This window comes from Podarcis gaigeae (genome assembly GCF_964106915.1).
Source record: "Podarcis gaigeae genome assembly, chromosome: 2".
Classification (NCBI taxonomy): domain Eukaryota; kingdom Metazoa; phylum Chordata; class Lepidosauria; order Squamata; family Lacertidae; genus Podarcis; species Podarcis gaigeae.
In genome coordinates, this window is record NC_139679.1 from 36,707,555 (window position 1) to 36,727,635 (window position 20,081).

Below are 20,081 nucleotides of genomic sequence, written 5' to 3' on the forward strand. Positions count from 1 at the left end.
GCCTCGCTCTTCAGCCCCTCTCTCTGATGGGCGGGGCTTATGGAGCGAGACGGACGCTGGTTTCTGCTGCGCGGGCGGCGGTGGTCGGTTTCCGTATCCAATAAGGAGGCGGGAAAGGAAGCGAGAGCGGGAACTCCCTGCGCTTTGGAAGCGGTTGTGGATGTAGCTGCTCCTCTTCCTCCTTGCTGATAGGTGCCTTAGCTGCGATGGGGAAACCAAGGGTGGCTTAACGTCGCCTGCCCACTGATTTGTGGCTGAGGGCACATTGGCTTCACGTGGCTGCGCGGCAGAAACTCTGCGGCATAGGAGGGAATTCTGGACAGGTCGCCTCTAGTTGGGTGTGGGGAGGATATAAACGAGGGTTTCGATTGCTGCTTTGCATGTAGTTTGCCTTGCGCCTGTGGTGCTTGGCACATTCCCGGTCGTCGCGCCTGCCCTGTGCAACGCCCTCCCATCAGATACCAAGGAAATAAACATCTGTCTGAATTTTGGAAGGCGTCTGAAGGTGGCCCTGTACCAGGGAGGTTTTTTCATGTTTGAGGGTTTTTGTTGTGTTTGAATAGTTTGTTGGAAGCCGCCTAAAGTGGCCGAGGCAACCCAGTCAGATCGCTGGCATATGGATAATAAAAAAAATATTGTTACTGGACCCCCCCTTCTCCATATTTCCATTGTCTCTTTGCTTCAAAAACATTAAGTGGCTAAATTTAAATTCATTTATTAGACTTATTGGGATGGGTGTGGTTAAAATTTCATGGAGAACAAATAGAATGCATGCCTTGACATAAAGAGGTCTGTTTTCCTAGTAAACATTTAATCAAAAATTGGCTTTGCATATTGATTTGGAAGGGGCTGGAGGATGTAACTAGAGCTTCCTATGCAGTCCCCTGTTGTGGGTATATTCTGCTGCTGTACTTCAGATACCCATTTTCTTTTATTAAACTCTTTTTGTTCTGGCTTCCCATTTGTAATGGTGTCCTCAAAGGTAGACTCGCCCCTCTTTCTATGGTTGCACTTTGGTTCCTTCTACATATTTTTTATTTTGGCACTCTGCTACCTAGTTTGCTTAGAGACATTGTGGTGTAATGGTTAGAATGTTGGATTAGCACCTGGGAGACCAGGGTTCAAATCCTCACTCAGCAAAGAGTTTCACAGCCTAACCTGTCTGCCAGCATTGTTATAGGGATTAAATGAGGAGGGAAAGAACCATGTACGCCACTTTGAACTCCTTGGAGAAAAAAGTGGGATATTCAAAAAATAAATAATAGTCTGTATTTGATGATATAATAATAATAATAATTTATACCACGCCCATCTGGCTGAGTTTCCCCAGCCACTTTGGGCGGCTCCCAATCGAGTGTTAAAAACAATACAGCACTAAATATTAAAAACTTCCCTAAACAGTATATAATATAATACTGTATGTGACACTTTCTTGTGCAGTGGCGTCTGAAGAGTGAGATGCTATAAGATAAAGGTATGGTAGATAGCAATCCTATCATCAGATCTGTAAAATAGTAATAGCTACCACAGCAGAGATGTGGAACCTGTGGACCTTCAGTTGATGCTGGACTACAACTCCTGTCTTCCCTATTCCAATGGCCAAGCTGGCTGGGAACCTTGCAAAGTACTTAAAATGGGGTTATTATCATGAACAAAATAGGTAGTAGTCTATTAGAATCGATTTGAGCATAATTAAAGAAGCCTGTCAACTGAAAAAGTAACACCTGCTGTTGCATAGTAGGGGAATCTAATTACCTTGGAACCTTGAAGCGGAAAAACAATCTTTTAAATACTCCTTTCATTTTTTGTCTGACTGTAGGGTCTGTTCTCAAGAACAGTTGCGCAAAATGCTGCCAGATGCTGGGACATATCACTTTCCTTGGGAAATCAACTCTGCATTGATCCCAGAAGGGAAGACCCTGAGAACCTTTGGCAGGTCAGTGTAATTCCTTTCGACCTTAAGATTTCTGTTTCTTTTGGTCATCCTATCTAACATTACTACGGCTACTCTTTTTGTCTCTTCTTTTCTTTCCGATTCCTTCCTTTAGATTCCATAAAAGAACCAAATTCATAAATAACCAAATGCCACATGCAAAAGCATAACGAGTTTGATTTCTTCCCCCCTACCCTGCACATCTGTGAAAAAAACTTGTTTTGTTTCCTGTCTCCCGTTTCCTATATCTGTAACGATTAAGCCCAGCCTTGAGATCAGCAGGATGGAGCGGGTTATGACTGTGTGGAAGTGCCCCTCTCTTGGTGAGGAAGGCCTATGCTGGTGTTGGGGTGTGGTGGTTGTGGGGAGACATCCGCAATCCAGGCCACTGCTAGCTCTACTGGTGGTGGGAGCTAGTGGTACTCCATAAAATGCAGTAGTTTTGGGGACTTAGATGTGTGAGATGTTGGCTTCCTTGGATTTACTGGAGAAGGTGTGGGGAGTGGAGCTCTTTAAAAAAGACAATCCAAAAGAGGTACATCTACTCCCCACACCTCCTGCCCTAGATGGTACAAACTGGCAGGGATTGGGAAGTGACAGATCATTATTGTTATCATGTTATTGTTGTAAACTGCCTTGAGATTTATTTTTAAATGAAAAGTGGTATAGAAATGATTTTAAATAAAATGAATCACCTACCACTTCACTCTTCACCCCTTCCTACTTAGGACAGGACTCTCATCTGTTGCATAGTGTCCTTGTTAGTTTATTAATCCATGTGTTGCACCACCATTAGATGTTGCAAAGTATTTGTTGTTGTTGTTTTAGTAACATAGTTTTTATTCATCTTCACTTTTAAACTTTTTAACATGGTTGCATTGTTTACATTAGAGGATATGATGTGCAACAGTGATATAAAATTTAAAATGAAACAACGATAAACACTCAAATAAACATTTTTGAATAGATTAACAAAGTTATGTCAAAGTGTATACGCCAAAATCATTACAATTATTACAGATATGAAATTATGTCTAGCAACATTTATTGCTTTGTTGACCCTTAGTAAGAGGTATTTTGTATCAATAACAATTATAATTTATAGGAAGGGGGAGGGGGAAAATTAAAATGCATGCTAGGCTCTACTGTAATCTATAGGTACTGTTCCGCCGTATGCCTCATTATTTGTGTAATCCATAACGTCACATGTAAAATATTCATTTTTATTTTTCTGGCACAGAGATGAATATGTGAGTTAAAAGAAAGAAACATTAGGCTAACATTGAGTTAATTATCCTAAATATCATATTGTATGTATTTTGAGCTCAGGCACTCATTCAGTATAGCATTATTAGACATGCTTAGCTGCAGAAAAAACTTTCAAATCATTTATTTATTTTTAGTTAACTGGATGGTGTTCAAAGAAGTTTTACTTAGAGTCAACGCACTGAAATTAATAAGCACAACTAAATTATATTCATTGATTTAAATGGGTCTCTGAGTAAAACCTAGCTGATCACTACCCAATGTGTTTAGCATTGGGAAGCAGTTATAGGTAAATCTAATTTCTCTATATTTAAATACATTATTTGATTATTTAATTTCTGTACTACTTAATATATTAAAAATATCTATAGTGTACAAAAAACTGAAGCAACAACGGTCAACTTGAAACAAAATCATTCTGCACATAATTTCACATGCTTTATTTATTATTATCAACATGATTTGAGACCCAATTTTTTGTTTTTCAGGCTACACTCCTATGATGTGGTCAGCTCCCAAGCCATCTTAACAGCTCAACACACTTCAGTTCAGCACAGTATCCAAGTTTGTACCAAGTTTGTGGAACCATTCCAAGCCCAGCTTGGGGCTCTGTATATTGTACTGGGGGAAACTGAACATAAAGAGGGTAAGAACACTTGTATTTTTTTCTATCCGTGAAACCAGGAATAGTCTAGATCCTGGCCTGGTGGACCAGCCTTTATCTCCTCCACCCCAGTGAGCCAACTTTGACAGGTGGGCAGGACCACCCGCCTGCCAGTCATCAGGCATTATATTGATGTTGGGTGAGTTGTCCCAGCCATTTGCCAAAAGTTGGCCCACCAGGGAGGAGATCCTGCACAAAGCAGGATTGAACTCTTCACACAGCAGTTAATACGCGGGGAGTTCAATCCTGCTTTGTGCAGCTGCTTCTCTACCTGGCCCACACCTGTAGTCACATATGGCATCAAGTGTGGGGCAGGTAGGTGTGGTTTCAGAGAAATGGCCTTGCATGTTTGGCCCATGGGCTGGAGGTTCCTCACCCTTGGTCTAGAAGGTAAAATAAGTAGTCTTGGGAATAGGGACCCTGATCTTCTGATGCAATCCTTTTGCATGAAAGGAAAATGACATTAGCACTAATTTAAGTTAGTACCTAATCACTCCTGTTGGTGTTTCCTTTTCATTCTCTGGAACTGTCACAGGGATAGCACTTGTTTTCTAATCATGCTAGCCCTCTGCTGCAAGCCAACTTGTTTGTTGCAGCCTGGCTTCTTGTAATTTTATGCAAAGGTGGCAACGTTTGTTTCTGGACTCTCTTAACATATGGAAAACACCTTTGACCTGATTGTATAACACGGAAACTTTAAGCTGCTTGTGTACCCTTATTAAAAGTTGCATTGCCTAACCATGAGACTTGAAATGCTGATTTATGCTACAGTGGTAGTGAATATTGTGTGGGAGGCACTAGGGCTAGTGCACGTACGTGTAAGCCTCTGGGTGGGGAGGAAAGAAGAATCATGTCCTTATATTCAACTACACTGAGGACACAATTCAATGCATTTTTTGAAGTGCATTTGGAGGTGTTCATGCAGTACTGATTACTTACGTCTGTCAAAGAATCCCACCAGTTTTGATGGCCGTATGCAGTGGTGGCCTCCCTAAGAACATAAAAGGAGGCTGCTGGATTAGGCCAATGGCTCATCTAGTCCAGCATCCTGTTCTCACAATTGTTCTCCAGATGTTATTGGACTACAGCTCCCACCAGCTATGAGCATTGTCCATGTTGGCTGGGACTGATAGGAATACAACAACATCTGGGGGCACCATCTTGGCTACTATCCATGTATGTCTGTGGAACTACTGTTGTCAGTCTAGCTAGCTTTCCTAAACGGCCTCAGTCCAGTATACCTGAAGGAGCGTCTCCACCCCCATCGTTCTGCCTAGACACGGAGGTCCAGTGCCGAGGGCCTTCTGGCGGTTCCCTCGTTGCGAGGAGCCAAGTTACAGAGAACCAGGCAGAGGGCCTTCTTGGTAGTGGCACCCACCCTGTGGAACGCCCTCCCACCAGATGTCAAAGAGAAAAACAACTACCAGACTTTTAGAAGACATCTGAAGGCAGTCCTGTTTAGGGAAGCTTTTACTGTTTAATAGGTTATTGTATTTTAATATTCCGTTGGAAGCCACCCAGAGTGTCTGGAGAAACCCAGCCAGATGGGCAGGGTATAAATAATAAATTATTATTATTATTATTATTATTATTATTATTATTATTATTACTACAGTATGGCATTATCTCAAGGAAATGGGTTGTTGTGGGCTGTTGTTGGCATCCGTCTGTCTTGGGATACAATGGAAGAGTACACTTTTTGGGGGTGAAATCAAACAGTGCCTGCTGTGACTGCTGAGACTGATATGGGAGAGACATGTTTTGTTGCAGCAGGGGCAGATGAAGGCGTCCAGTTGTGCTGATGCAGGTGTACCATGGTGTCTCTTCTTTCTGCGCTCCTCCCAGCAGACATTCCTCTTTTGGTCACTGCTGCAGATACACAAGCTAGCTTGATTGTCTCCAGGCGCTGTGGTCATTTGCAAGGGATTCCCACACGATGGGGTTAATGTTGCCAGCCTTCATGCTACACTTGCCAACATCTTTGTAACACAGAGTTGGTCTGCCAACGGGCCTGGTGTCTGAAGCCAGCTCCCTGTAGAGCACATTATTGGGATCCTGCCATCTTCCATTCTGTGGATATGACTAGCATAGACGTTGCTGAGACAGAGGTGCAAACATGCTGGGAATGTGGGCTTGGAAGAACACATGTTTGTTTGAGACTCTGCCCTGCCATGTGATGTCTTCTTCTTCACAGAAAAGCATTGCTGAGGGGGCAGATTATAGAGCAGAATTATGGGGCAGGAGGATGCAGCCTCCCCTCATTTGGTGCTTCGCCCTTGCAAAACCACAAACCCACAAATTTCAGATTCTTTTACAAACATGCTTTTGGAACTTAGCTGGGATAATAGTGGCTATGGGGATGGAAGAAGGAAGGTGAAAAGGGTGGGCAGGGGAACAGTTAAACACTCTTCCTGCAAACAGCTTATTCCCAATATCATTTTCCTGTGAAAAAGCAGTAGCTGGGAGCTGAGATAAGCAATTAGCTAGCAAAACGACGTTCCAATGAGAGTGCTTGGAAAATAATATATTCCTGCAAGAAAAGAATTGCCTTCAGGGAGGACTTTTGAATTCTCTTCAGCAAAGGGATAACTACTTTATACATGTTGTGTCTGGGAGAGCTCCTGCTATAGTGTGGGTATTCCTTGGCACCCAAATACCAGCATTTCTTCGGCACCAGTTGTATATTTTAGGAGACCTTGACCCCTGGCACCAATTAGCCTGTTAGCTGACATGATCTGCGGATGGATCGTTTGGGATCCTAAATAATTAAGTAGGTTTCTGGGTGAAATGTCAAATGTGACTAGATGACAACACCTTCTTGTATCAAGTAATAATTATGATAATCACTCATAATTCGAGCACTTCTTAGTTGCACACTGAGATACAGGAGACATGTGACTTATTATTAGGTTTTCTGAAATCTACTGTGCCTTTGTACTTGTGGGTATTCAAACTCAGTTTTCAGGCAAGTAGGTGCTCTGGAATTAATCTGAATTGGTTGATGGGGGTGGGAATTGAACAGACAAAAGTCACTGTTTGGAATATTTCATGTGAAGCTGAATTTGAAATTAGAAATGGCTTCTAGGACTTGACTGCTCTGAATCCCATGACCTATAAAATAGACATACAGTTACCCTCCATCTCTTTCCACTTCAGTGATTTCTAGCCAACTATTTCCCATATGTCATATTTAGCAAAGCACAGTGAAAATGTGACCTGCTTAATTTCAGTTTTCAGCAGGACCTCTTTTAAATATCAACTTATAGTCCACTTCTAGATTTTTGCACCAGCCTATCGTCGTGTGCTGGTGTAAAGCTGCAGTGGCATTCTGCATTCTAAGCATTTGTCAGCATACTGCAGTTGCAAGACTGCATTATTGACCATGACGGAGCTTACATAGATTCTTAAAAAAATTGCCACATTTCTGATGACTCTAATTTTTATATTTACAGGTAATGAGATGGTGATAAAGGCCCGTGTGTTTACATGTATGGAAGGAATAAACCTTCAGTTGCTGAAGAAGGCCATAACGGAACAGAGAAAATATTTCCAGGAGAGAGAGAAGCAGCTGGAAGGAAATGCCTCCTAGTTCTGTCTGCATTAGGAGAGGACTTATTACTGAACATAATCAGTGCTATACTGAATAGGGCCAGCTTATCATTTTCCTTCACTCCAGTACCATTTTGAAATGCTGTCTTAAAATTTTACTGCCTGCTATTGCCTTAAGATGACCCCCCCAAAAAAAATTTTTAATGTTCGGCGGGAGAAGGTATGCCGCCGGTGTTCTAGAACTGCTTCACATATTACGCTAGGATATGCAAAAGTTGCCACAGTGTTTTGAAAGCCATTTAAACAATGCAAAATGCAAAACAATAATACATGCATACTAGTTTGGAAGCAGTTTATTACGACTGTATTTTGAAATAATGAAAACAGCCATTAAGTTTACAGCAGCTGGATTTTAAATACGATTTGGTTTTTTGTTTAATAATAAAATTTAAAGTTAATAGTATTTAATTGCCCATTCTTCTTTTGCTTTTGTGATAGGGCCACAAAGCAGCCTTGATTATGTTAAGTTGCTCATTTTTCAGTCCTCTGTGGCCAATCTTCAAGTCCCAGACTTTATGGATACTGTGAGAAAACTGGTTGGTTAGCAGCATTCCTAGATTGACTAGTACTTACTGGGCTATTTATTTGTGTGCTTCCTGACAACCTGTAGCACTCAGCCTTATTATATGTAACCCTTAGCCTAATATCAAAATCCCTCTGCTATGAAACAGCTTTGACCTCCAGCAAGAGTGATCTGTACTTCCTGCAGCAGCTGGCTGGACAGGGAAGAAGGAGAGAGAGAAAGAGTGAGAAAGAGAAGGGATGGCAGAAAGAGAGAGAAAACAGGTGGCTATGTCCACATTTGGTCCTGCCATTGGTCAACTTAATCTGAGCGAATGCAGTCCTCAACAACAACAAAGTTTTGCACTTCTACTGGGGTGGGGGGTGGGGAGAGACACTGAATGGATTTTGATTAATATCTTTTGAGGGCTTTTCTGGATCCTTTCTCCACCAGAGAGAAATATTACAATACTACAAGATATTAATATTACAAAATCATGACAGGTTGTATTACCTAATGGGAGCTCAGATTCTTAAACGTCCATTATGGTTTCACCTTAATACTAGATTACTGAAAGTTGTGTCATAGCCATTATCATGCTCAACTGAGATTTATATTGAAAATGAGGTGTGTCCCCACCCCCATAGTTACGGCACTTTGCATGGTTCTTTACTGAGATTTCCACTCTAAAGAGGTAATGATCGAAGTTAATTTCTGCATTAGAATTCATAGAAACAAGAAATGTTTCTATGTTCTAATTATATTTGTATCAATCTCAGCTGTTAAGATCTATGGGAGGGGTTCTAATGTGGGAGTCATCTTCTTGTGAAATAAAACCTGTCAGAGAAAGGAGCAGAGGCTGACCTTTAGCAGAGTGCCCATACTGATATCTCATACGAAGATAACACACATTTGCCTTCTACAAAATAGTCCTGACTTTCTCCTAACTCAGATGAATACTGAACTCACAATCACTGGTGCTGGTAAGAAGTGCCATGCCTACTTATAAAAATGTGTTGAAGAGATATTAAAAATCCACCCATGTGCCTTTTCTTCCTAGTTAACACACTTTTGAGAACTCAGCATCAAACTGTTCGCTCTGTGCAATGACCTTAACCACCATGTTCACTGTAGTGTTAGAAACAGACCACCACCAGCCCAAATTAAAAATTAAGACATGTTCTTGAAATGATGAGGATCGCAATTTTTTTGTAAGTGTAAAATGGTGCTTCTCCATATGTGGATAAGCATATTCGTTTGCATATTGATAATAATTGCAAGACTTTAATATTGTTTAAAGGCTGGGGGTGAGGTAGGAGAAATGTGTTATTCATCCTATACTTGAAGAATGGTTACATACTTTTTCTAGCTCTAAATACTGCCTAACTAAAACTAGCAGAATCTGTTTGGCTAGACACCACAGCCATATTAAGGTTTCAGAGAATGCAAAGGCTGAGGATGATTGACCACTGTGGCCTTCCAGGTCTTGTTGGTGTCCTCTTTCCATCAGCCCCAGCCAGCATGGCCAATGGTCAGGAAGTATGGGAGTTATAGTCCATGAATTATGGGAGTTGTAATACAACTAACCTGTGAAAGACCACAGGTTAGCTTTCCACTGGCAAAGGAGAATAAAGTGTTTCAGGGTAGTGAATGCCAGCCTTTCCCCCAATGTCAACAACCCCACTAGCTACTCTCCTGAACTTAGAATGTTGGACAGGAAAGTCTGAAGGGGGATTTTGAATGTGTTTGGCTGGATATACTTAGAATCTTCCTCACAATTGGGAACCCTGATACACATGGTTTCCAAGCACGGAGAGGCTGAACCCATGAAGTATCCTATCATAATACTGGTTTTGATGTGCAAAAGTTGGGGTGGAGCCAGCAGGGATGGGAATTTGGGCTGCAGGGCTGCTGCGTGCCCACTTTATCCTTCCTTGCATTCTTTGAATATCCAAATATTATTTTTTTACTGTATTTGATATTTGCATCTGTTAGTGTCACTTCATAACAGAAGTCCTCTGGGGCTCACGAGTGCTTCGGTGCTATCACCAAGTCTCTGAAGAAAAGATAGCCTGTGAGCAAAGAAAAACTTGCCCAAATTAAGTAATTTTGATCATTTCCCCCTTGCAAGAAATTTTAAAAGCAGGGCCAAAGTCTAGCCTGCAGTTATTGCTCCTGTCAACTTCCTACAATATATCCCTGTTGGAAGGGATGCAGAAACTGTGAGTATACAATACTGGTCAAACAGCACCAAAAGAGATCTCTCTGTGTGTTTTCTTATATTTGGTAACTTTTGCATTTGAACATCTCCCTCTAGTGGGCAAAAGCCACTTTAGTGGTGGTGTGAGGTGAATTTTGACCCCTTGGAAACACTGTAGTTCAGTAGGAAGGAGGGTATGGAGGCAAATGGAAGACTAGATGAGCAGGTGGGAAGCATTCTGAGGAGCCGAGAACTTTAATTTTGCCGTTAGATGATCACATTAGTAATTTGTGACTCGCGTGGGAACGGGGGTGGCTTAGTGAGTACTGTAGTTCCTTGGGTGTCAGGGCAGGCCTGGGCCCAAGGCCTTCCTCAAATATGACAACGTGCAGTAAGTCTCTTCCATTTAACAATGCCGTGTTCTTGAACATCGCATGTAAAGAAGGATTCTTATTCAGAATATTCCCAACACCCCCCCTTAAGTCAAGAAATATTTTGATTAACCTTGTTGGAGGGACAAGAATATTCCCTATATCTGCAGTTACCCTAGAAAACATTGTGGCTGTGGATCCCATAATGCAATTATGCATTGTGTAAAGAATCCCTTCCTCTTGCCTGTCCTGGCTCTATTGCCAATCTGCTCCATAGGGGAGAAAGTGAAAAATGTGCCATTTGCCTACGTTTCCGCTCCACTCATACAAAACCTGTACTTAATTTTGCAGCTGAGGCAAACAAACAAGGCCTTTGGGGTGTAGTTGATAAAGTTTGACTGGGAAAGTCAGGGGCACATCTTTCGCTATGAAACAAAACACCCTTTGAGGCTCATCTGCTTCATAGGATGGTGTTGTGAGCCCAAAATACCACCCTGAACTCCTTGAAGGAAAGCCAGGATCCCAATAAGTCATCATCCATTATGTGGGGATGCATATTGTGTTTCTTGGCCCTGGGGCTGGGCTGTCATAGCCCAAAGGGAACAGTAAATGTCATTGTAATCGCCAGACACCTTCAGTTAACTTAAGTAGGTTAATGTATTGGAGAATATGAGAGTAGTCCATTTGAAAGGGATTATTAAAGATGTTATTTAAGCATTATGCTTATTTGTTTAAGTGGATTATTATTACTTTTCAGGGGTAGGGTGAATGGAAGAATGCAAACATGCAAAATGCTATGGTGTATAGAGATGACCAGATAGTACTACTCCTAACTGTCTGATCAAATGTTACAGCAGCAAGTAAGAAGACAGAGAATGGATGCGTTCCAAGATGTCTTCCAAAAGGTAGAAAAGATTGGAGAGGGCACCTATGGGGTAGTATATAAAGCCAAAAACAAACAGACAGGCCAGCTAGTTGCTTTGAAGAAGATCCGCCTAGATTCGTAAGTACCTAGTTCACTAACTTTCCCCTGAATTGGCTACTCTTAAAACTCATGAAATGGTTTTCTGATAGCATTTATGTTTTGAATTTTAATACACTGCAAATTGTGGAATTTGAGAGATATCATGCGGAAAACCATGGGCAGAATTTATTCACATAAGAGTCAGTTCCAAATAGGGTCCAGCTGTTAATGTAAAGTATACTTACTGTAACAGTAGAATTGCAAGCACCTTAAGCATGGAGACTAATGGCTGATTTAGCCATTAAATATGACAATGGAGACACATGAATTTTTCTGTCCCTTTTAAAATTTTGTGCAGATATGCTTTTCTTATTGAAGCAACTATCAGAATTGAAGGGGGTGGAGAAAAGACTTATAGTCTTTGAGGAGAAAGGCCATATCCTTAATTTTATATTTTAGTAGTTGTAGTTCAACCTGTGTAGAAGAGCCTTACTCAGAATGCACTGAGATTATCATATCTTATTCCTTACTTGTTCACATATGTTATGCTTGCTGTTGCTAAAATAGTAACCTTATACCTGTGTAGTTTTCCACATTTTCTCTTTTTTGTGATTGATGGGACACCCTTTTCCCTTCCTGCTTTGGCTGACAAGCTCTATGAACATTCCCCTAGAGAAGATATGTGAGTGGAAATAATCACTGATGCCCAGTAAAGCAGAACAAATTGGATTGTTTGATACCAAATCCCTTTCTTCACAGGGAGACGGAAGGAGTTCCCAGTACAGCAATTCGAGAAATCTCCCTGCTGAAAGAATTGAAACATCCAAACATAGTGAGGTAAGAAAAAGTCTAGACTTTGTGTCTGTGTAGATGTGAGCTGTTCTCTTTTTTAAAAAAATAATTTTTATTAAGTTTTCCATTTAACAATCCAATTACCGTATTTTTCGCTCCATAACACGCACGTAGTTTTTAGAGGAGGAAAATCCGTAGGCATGCCACCCGTAGGCATTTCCTCCATAACACGCACAGACACTTCCCCTTACTTTCTAGGAGGAAAAAAGTGAGTGTTATGGTGCAAAAAATACGGTATATCACATTGATTATTCCAAATTATACCAATACATGTCATAAAGTCCAAATATTTTGCCAAATTATAATTTTTTGTAGGGGGTTCCCATGCTTCTAGTTCAGTAAGGGTCCAGTCATCTCATATTTCTGCTGCTTTTAGAGATGTGAGCTGTTCTCATCTATAACCTGTAACAGCATTGCTTAGATTAATAGAAACATGGAATAGATAAGGCTATTTTTAATTCAGACTGCAAATCCTATGCCAGCTTTCTTGGAGCTTTTCCAGCAGACACCTTGAGGAGACTAAAACAGCCTTGGGGTGGCTATCAAAATACTCTTGAGCTGCCACTCACAGGTTTGGAGTCTGATTGTTGAGGAGCTGGTCATGAGACCTCCTGGGGCAATAATCCTGGCTTGAGGCCATTGTCATTATCATAGGGACCAGGGGCTAGGTTAGAGTGACACTTGGAGTGAGAGACATTGTCTGCTAGCATATCTACAAGTAACTATTCATGCAAGTACATTTTAAGAGGCAAAGTAGCCTAGTTACAGTAGGAAACCTGCTCATTAGTAGTGTGCTGCCTTGCTGTTTCAAATAACATGCAGGCATACAGGTATCTGAAAACAGATAATGTTAATTTGTTCCTCATAGTCTTTGTTGCACCTTTGCTGTACAGGAGAGAATGAGGGATAAATAAACACGAAACTGCAACAAGGGAGTCTTGGTGCCGAGTAAGTTTAATTTAAATAGCATTGCAACAGCCATCATTTATGCAAGACATCTGTTGGCAGCCACTAGAGAATGCAGTTTTGCAAACAAGCTCCTTCACTCAATGGCTTGTCTACTTGCTTTGTGTATTACATTTTTATCCCATCCTTCTTCCAAGGAGCTCAGAGTGGCATACATGGTTCTGTCTCTCTCTTCTTAGTAGTGGCTTATGGGTTGGTGGAGATGGGTCTCTGTTGCTCTCCTGGCTTCTCAACACCGTGAGTTGCTGCTTCACCCCTCTCCCTCTTGGTAAATGACAGTGACTCACAGCACTGGGAAGCCGGGAGAACAATAGAGCTGCTACTGCTCTCTTACCATTACTCTTACAACAACCATATGGCGTAGGTTAGGCTGAGAGACAAAGCCCAAATTTGCTTCATGACTGATTGAGGAGTTGATCCTGGGTCTCCCCAGTCTTAGTCCAGCTTCCTAACTACTGTGCCACACCGACTCTCCTTCTGTTGTGCCAAAAAAAGGAGGGTGTGTGTTTTGTGTGTGTGTCGGAGTGGTGGATGCATTTGTTCTGCAGGGGCATTAGTTCTTCCAAACCCAGATGTTCAGTCACTGAATTCAATTTTTATTCCAGGCTTCTCGATGTGGTTCACAGTCAGAAGAAACTCTATCTAGTCTTTGAATATCTGAATCAGGACCTTAAGAAGTACATGGACTCGTCCCGTACAGGGGAGCTGCCTTTAAGTTTGGTCAAGGTAGAAGTTTATCCAAACATACGCATAGTCACTTACAGGAAATATGTTCTTGAATTTCAACTCCCATCAGCCTCAGACAGCATTATCAGTTATCAGGGATTATGGAAGTTGTAGTTCAGCAATATGTGACAGGCTGCAGGTTAGCTACCACTGTGTTAGACCTTGAAGCATTGAAAAGCCATTCACATTGCAGAAGGGCCTGTAAGATTTTAACTTTCTTTCTATCTGATAGTGCCTTTAAAAACTGTGACAGACAACAAATCAGGCAAAGGCTGGGGTAGGAGAGCTTTAACTGTTGAATTTTCTCCTTGCGTTCTTCCTGTCATTTAAAAAAGACATAGGAACCCTGACAGGAAACAAACTGGCTACCTTAACAAGGAGTGTGGAAAGTTTCTTATCTGGTCACACTGCTGTTCTCAAAGAAATATATTAACAACGTACGTGGAACCTGTTTGCAAGCAAGCAATTGTTTGAGATGTTGAACTATGGCATATTATGTACCAGCTGCCCATGGTTTCTTTATGCCTACACTGGATCTTGCCACATTAAAAAAAAAAAAGTTTCAGGAAAATGCATTGTAAACCTCGTACTGTAATGGGAAATCATGTTGCTGAAACACGGAGTTCTACAGCACCATCTGGTGTCACAGTGTTTTAATGCATTTAAAATGCTTGCTTGTTTGTTTTTACTAATCTCTGAAACCTTTGCTTCTCCCTAGAGCTACCTTTATCAACTGCTACAAGGTGTAAGCTTCTGTCACTCCCACAGAGTCATCCACAGAGATCTGAAGCCCCAGAACTTACTTATAAACGAAATGGGAGCCATCAAACTAGCTGATTTTGGCCTAGCAAGAGCCTTTGGTGTTCCATTGCGTACTTACACTCATGAGGTAATGTTCGTCATCATCTCTTCCTTCTCTTTCTTAGTGCTGTTAGTAGGCAAGAAGGTTTCTAAGTCATCCTCTGAGAAGGTGTTTGTATGTGTTTGTGTAAACACAATTTTTGAGGCAGATTTTGCACCATCAGGGTGCTGCTGTGATGCTCCACAATGGTAGAATTTTCCTGCCTTTGAAACACTGAAAGATGCATGAGACCCCCTCCGGGTGCTGCTCTGGCTATGCTATTTGATGTGAAGTGAGAAGAAAAGTAGCCATGAAATGAGCTATTATGATACCCAGTCTTAGGCAAAGAATGGATTGAAACTGCAACTGGCAAACCTTAACCTAAAGACTGTCCATACCTTTAGTGTTCTGGGTCAAGATTCTGCAGATTAAAAGTTCATGCCATTATACATTTTGCAGGTATGTTTTTACTACCTCAGACTAACATGGTTTCTCTTCAGGAATTTAGATTTTTAAATGCGCTGAGACAGAAAAAGAGGATGCAGCCATCTTGCTTCTGAGCTCATTGCTCCATCAGTTCTCTTTGTCCAGCTTCCTCTCCCACATGCTATAGCAAAGAACAAGTGGGACTCTAGTTTTGTCTCATAGCAGGTTGGGGAGGAGAGTGAATGGAGGGATAGCAACACCTGCTTTTCTGATTGGCATTCAAGAGGCCATGCTGCAGTCTAGTGGACTTCATCTGAGTGAGAACAATTTCTTGCAAAAGACTGGATCGTAAAAGTTTATGGGCTCAATCATAAAAGTTTTTAACTGAGGGTGGGAAGGCATTTGAATACATAAAAAGCATAAATTGAAGTCGAGCTTTCAATGTGGTTCCTTCTAGGTTGTAACCTTATGGTATCGGGCTCCTGAAATTTTACTAGGTTGTAAATTCTACTCAACAGCTGTGGATATCTGGAGCATTGGCTGCATATTTGCAGAAATGGTAATAGACTTCAGTTTTTTTGATTCAAAAGTAAAGTGCACTGTGTTTTAGACGCACAAAAATGTTAATTTCTTATGGAAATTTTATGTGGTAATGTGTGCCTTGTTTGTATTTATAGCTACCTAGCTCCCCTTGTCTTTGTCTCACACACACACTCTCTGAAGAGAATTTGTAATCTGAGCCCTTAGCCCAGAAGTCAGTATTGAAGCTCAAATCAATACTTGCATTTTGGCAAAAGAAGCAGTTGGTGCACTGTGTCATCTGGATGACATAAAAATCAGTGATACTGAGTTTATGTATACTCTTAGAATTACAAATATCCAAAACAGACACTACAAATCATGTAATCAATGTGCTCTTATTTTTTTCCTAATTCTACTGTGTGGCAGAACCAAGTTTAGTGTTCGAAATGTGTTATTCTTGCCACCACCTTTTTAAAATTTCAAGAGTCTTTGATAAGACTTCCTTCTCTGATATTGTTAAAAGCTGCAATGAGCATGAAAATGTGCATTGATTGTTGCTGTTGTTCCTGTGGCCATCTGATTCTGTTTAGATACATGCTTCCTGATCACAGCAGAGTAAAGGAGAAACTTACTTTCAATTTTGTATCCATTTAAAAATGTTTTATTTTATTTGAGCACTATACCTGGTTTTTGTACACTGCTCTGAAAGCTGCACTGAGGGGTGCTGTATCTTTCAAATAAATAAGATATATTGCATAGTGAGGCTCACGCTGCTGCTGTATTGAGGAGGAAGGTTGTGACCATGGCAGGTAGTCTGCAGTTAAGAAAAATTATGTGGAATGTAGCTTCCATTTTGGTTTGGTAAATTTATCTCTCAATTCTGTGAAGATGCTTCCAAAGGGATGTATATTCCTTATGCATGCATTTTTATTTTATTTTATTGCAAAGCCTACATAACATTATTGTTGTCAATTGCTTTAAAAAGATATGGGCTGGCATCTTAACTCAGATTTCTCCATTCACAACATTAAGCCCCCATCTGGAAGTATCTGATTGAACTTTAGCCAGTTGCATGCGGCTAGCTTTCTGCATAAGGAAAAGAACTGTGGCTCATGGGGAAGGCTTGCAGCTCAGTGACAGAGCATATACCTAGCATGCAGAAAGATCCTAGGTTCAGTCCCTGGTGCTTCCAGGTAGGGCTTGGAGAGCCGCTTTCAGTCAGTGTCAACAGTGCTGAGCTAGATGGACCAACAATTTTGTATAAGGCTGTTCCCTAAGTTCCTATCAGAACAGATCTATCAGTGGTAGATCAGCAACGCGTTCCCTTAGTTTTCAACCTCTTTTACACACACTAGCTGACTTCTCCTGAAAAACACCTTGCTATGAGAAAGATGTGCAATGTGGCAGCAGCCACTAGAGGCTGCTGCTGTATAGGAAGAAAGTGATGAAGATGACATGGCACTTGATTAAAGGACATGAAGCCCTTATCCTAATACTGTTTACAACATTTGAAAACTGCAAAGGTTTAAGCATTTAGGCTCTTCCTTCAGCCTTGCCTACCATATGGCTCATACTGAAAAGCCACGTCAATTGCTTTTGCAAAGATCAATTAAACCAATTTTTATTTTAAAAGTTTCATATTAATACATCTCAGGTTTTTATGTAGATTTCCACCCCCATGGCTGTCCTTGTTGTCTTTCTATCCTGAGCTCTCAGCAGAATAAAACATGACTGAAGTTTTAGTTCAAATGAAGTTCAAGTTTGTAATATAGGGCATGGGATCAACATTAGATTTCATGTTCTATATTATCACGTTGAACTTGCTTTAGTTTACTGTATATCTTTGCACCTAGCTCTGGTTGGTAGATCTTGGGATTCCTTCTAAACAAAGGAGATCCAACAAGCTTGAAGTCTCCCCCTGATCTACACTATGATTTTCTGGGGATCTGGTGTGGTGTTCAGTATATTTCTCCTTTCTCCTTCAGCACCAGGTGGGTTGTACTAAAAGGTATTTATTTCTCTCTCTTCCTTCTCCCTGGGACTTCCCTTGGATAAAGAATAGGGGTGCCTATGGAAAGATAGATGAGTGAGACATCCTTTTTCTTTCTCCAGGTAACTAGAAAAGCCTTATTTCCTGGGGACTCCGAAATCGATCAGCTTTTCCGTATTTTCCGCACTCTTGGTACACCTACTGAATCATCGTGGCCGGGAGTGACTCAACTTCCGGACTACAAAGGGAATTTCCCAAAATGGCCAAGAAAAGACATGAAGGTGTTAATTCCAAACTTGGACCGAGATGGACGAGACTTGCTGATGGTAAGAAAAAGGCTGGAATGAAGGGTTTTGTTTTTAAAACAACCTTGGGGCAGGGATGTTGTAAACCAGAATTTCAGCCAAGAGCCTCAATCTGAGATTTAGTCTTAACCCTCAAGTGTATTTGGTAATATAGGTATTTGGTAATATAGGGATTTGTGATTTCTGCCATTTTGATCATGACATTACCATTGCATGCAAAGCCTATACTTGGGAATAGAAAATTAGTATCGACTTTGGGATGATAGGCATAGTATCAATCCATTAAGAGAGATATTTCTGTGTCCCCCCTTTTAATTGCAGCAACTATTACTGTATGATCCCAACAGACGCATCTCAGCCAAAGCTGCTTTGACCCACCAATATTTCTGGCAGACTCCATCACGAGATGCCAGAGAGCAACGTGTAGTAGAGAGGTATGGCCCATGAGAAGGAGGCAAATCTGCAGTGTGCTTCCCTGACAATAGTTCCCTGGATTAACCCTTCCTAATAACTGAGCCTCTTATGCTTGGAATTGGAATGGCTATAGAGGATGAAACTTGTTCATTCTGGTTTAGAAGTTCTCAGCCTTTTAGTGGGGTTAATGCTATATTCATATATATTTTGACTGTTCTAAATAGAAGGCAGCCTCTTGTGTTCTTTGAAAACAAACTTGGCACTCTAAGCATTTGATGGGGCAAAATATGATTTGAAATTTTAGGATTGCTATGTATTTGAATTCAATCCTAATCCAGCAACCACATATTATTCTATCTTTGCTGTAGTTCAGTATTGCATTGCAGAGAAATTGGTTATAGTAACTTAGGCACTGCCAGCACAGCCTGCAGACGATGCAGTGGACAGAGGATATCATGTCATTTAATTCTCCCTGTAATTAATATGGGAGCTTTTTGCTGGCATTCACACTATCCATGCTCAAGAGGAAATTGTGGGAGAACCAGACATCATGAGACGACCCAGAAATACAACAGATTTTAGTTTCTTTTTGTATCCTTTATCAGCATAGTTGTTTACCTTTTCCCTCAAGAAAGGACAAAAACTTGGTCCAAACACAGTTCACATTAAAGAATGGGCTTCTTAATCTTGGAGCAGCTGTCGGGCCCTTCAAGTTTTCATTTCTAATTTAATTAGAATGTGAAAGTCTTTGATCATCAATGTGCCAAGAGAGTCACTGAATAAGCTAGATAGAGCAGGATGCTAAAGAATAAAGATTTGATAAACTCCAGTTACTGATCTTGGCCGAATACATGGGGGTTGGATCCTGCAAGCAGGGTTCTGCTCATGGATTGCTCCTGCTGATAGAAGGGCAGGGGGAGATAATGTCCACTGATTTCCTCTTTTGCCTGCAATCTCCTGTGTTGCTTCCTGAAAATCTACTCTGGAGGGAAACCAGTGAACTTGTCCCCTACTTCTGCCTGCTCTGAAACAAAGCCACTGCCTAGTTATGGGGTTATTTTTTTTAAAAAAAAACTTGTTATTGATGTTTTAAGTCATTTTTATCATTAACTGTTAATATTATTGAAGAAGTTTCTGTATGCACTAAATAAAAAAAATATGCTTTGATAAATCTTTTAATGTAACTTGCTGGTTCTCAAATGTCCTTACTGACAAGAGTGCCTATGATGGGAAAATCTTTTACACCGCGGTTATTTTTGCTTATATTGAATGCATGGTATACAGAAAGAATCTAGAACCCCTTTTGCCATTTTGAGCTCCAGCCCTCACAGTTATCAAGGGAATGAAATGTTCTCTGTGTGTTGTACATCAGTCTTGCTTGCCTTTTATTGCCCATAGTCCTGCTCTGACCCGACCATTAGATTTCTGATAAAGTGTATTCTTTGGCCGTGAATCCCCATGTAACCTTCTGCACTGTTGTTCTCCATAGTTGTATAATGTTCATTTTATGGCGTCCATTCTTTAGCACAG

At 40.9% G+C, this 20,081-nt stretch overlaps 2 protein-coding genes across 20 annotated transcripts; both read left to right on the plus strand.

Moving 5' to 3' along the window:
• The first annotated feature begins 73 nt into the window (after positions 1–73).
• Positions 74–7,875, plus strand: TEN1 (TEN1 subunit of CST complex). 4 transcript variants are annotated; one of them, XM_083725735.1, is made up of 4 exons: positions 74–192; positions 1,820–1,936; positions 3,688–3,845; positions 7,316–7,875. In XM_083725735.1, exons 2-4 carry the CDS (start codon positions 1,848–1,850, stop codon positions 7,450–7,452), a joined length of 384 nt encoding a protein of 127 aa, XP_083581861.1. In that variant the 5' UTR covers positions 74–192; positions 1,820–1,847; the 3' UTR covers positions 7,453–7,875. The 4 variants fall into 4 exon arrangements, with proteins under 4 accessions (XP_083581861.1, XP_083581860.1, XP_083581862.1 ...); XM_083725734.1 differs by lacking the exon at positions 74–192 and adding an exon at positions 199–382; XM_083725736.1 differs by lacking the exon at positions 74–192 and adding an exon at positions 387–518 and having other exon boundaries at positions 1,818–1,936.
• Positions 7,876–9,625: 1,750 nt separating this feature from the next.
• On the plus strand, positions 9,626–19,722 carry CDK3 (cyclin dependent kinase 3). 16 transcript variants are annotated; one of them, XM_083725719.1, is made up of 8 exons: positions 9,626–10,196; positions 11,400–11,548; positions 12,269–12,346; positions 13,933–14,053; positions 14,772–14,942; positions 15,778–15,879; positions 17,955–18,158; positions 18,459–19,722. In XM_083725719.1, exons 2-8 carry the CDS (start codon positions 11,421–11,423, stop codon positions 18,582–18,584), a joined length of 930 nt encoding a protein of 309 aa, XP_083581845.1. In that variant the 5' UTR covers positions 9,626–10,196; positions 11,400–11,420; the 3' UTR covers positions 18,585–19,722. The 16 variants fall into 16 exon arrangements, with proteins under 16 accessions (XP_083581845.1, XP_083581839.1, XP_083581833.1 ...); XM_083725713.1 differs by having other exon boundaries at positions 11,400–11,450; XM_083725707.1 differs by having other exon boundaries at positions 11,403–11,548.
• Positions 19,723–20,081: the final 359 nt, after the last annotated feature.

What these genes read in the sequence shown, in the direction of transcription:
- TEN1 (XM_083725733.1), top strand. Translation starts at nt 1,562, where the DNA reads ATGCTGGACTACAACTCCTGTCTTCCCTATTCCAATGGCCAAGCTGGC. An exon ending in TGCAAAGTACTTAAAATGGG is followed by an intron (nt 1,639 to 1,819) that starts GTTATTATCATG and finishes GTCTGACTGTAG; the next exon opens with GGTCTGTTCTCAAGAACAGT. An exon ending in ACCCTGAGAACCTTTGGCAG is followed by an intron (nt 1,937 to 3,687) that starts GTCAGTGTAATT and finishes TTTGTTTTTCAG; the next exon opens with GCTACACTCCTATGATGTGG.
- CDK3 (XM_083725706.1), top strand. Translation starts at nt 10,371, where the DNA reads ATGGAGGCAAATGGAAGACTAGATGAGCAG. An exon ending in AAACATCCAAACATAGTGAG is followed by an intron (nt 12,347 to 13,932) that starts GTAAGAAAAAGT and finishes TTTTTATTCCAG; the next exon opens with GCTTCTCGATGTGGTTCACA. An exon ending in TGCCTTTAAGTTTGGTCAAG is followed by an intron (nt 14,054 to 14,771) that starts GTAGAAGTTTAT and finishes GCTTCTCCCTAG; the next exon opens with AGCTACCTTTATCAACTGCT.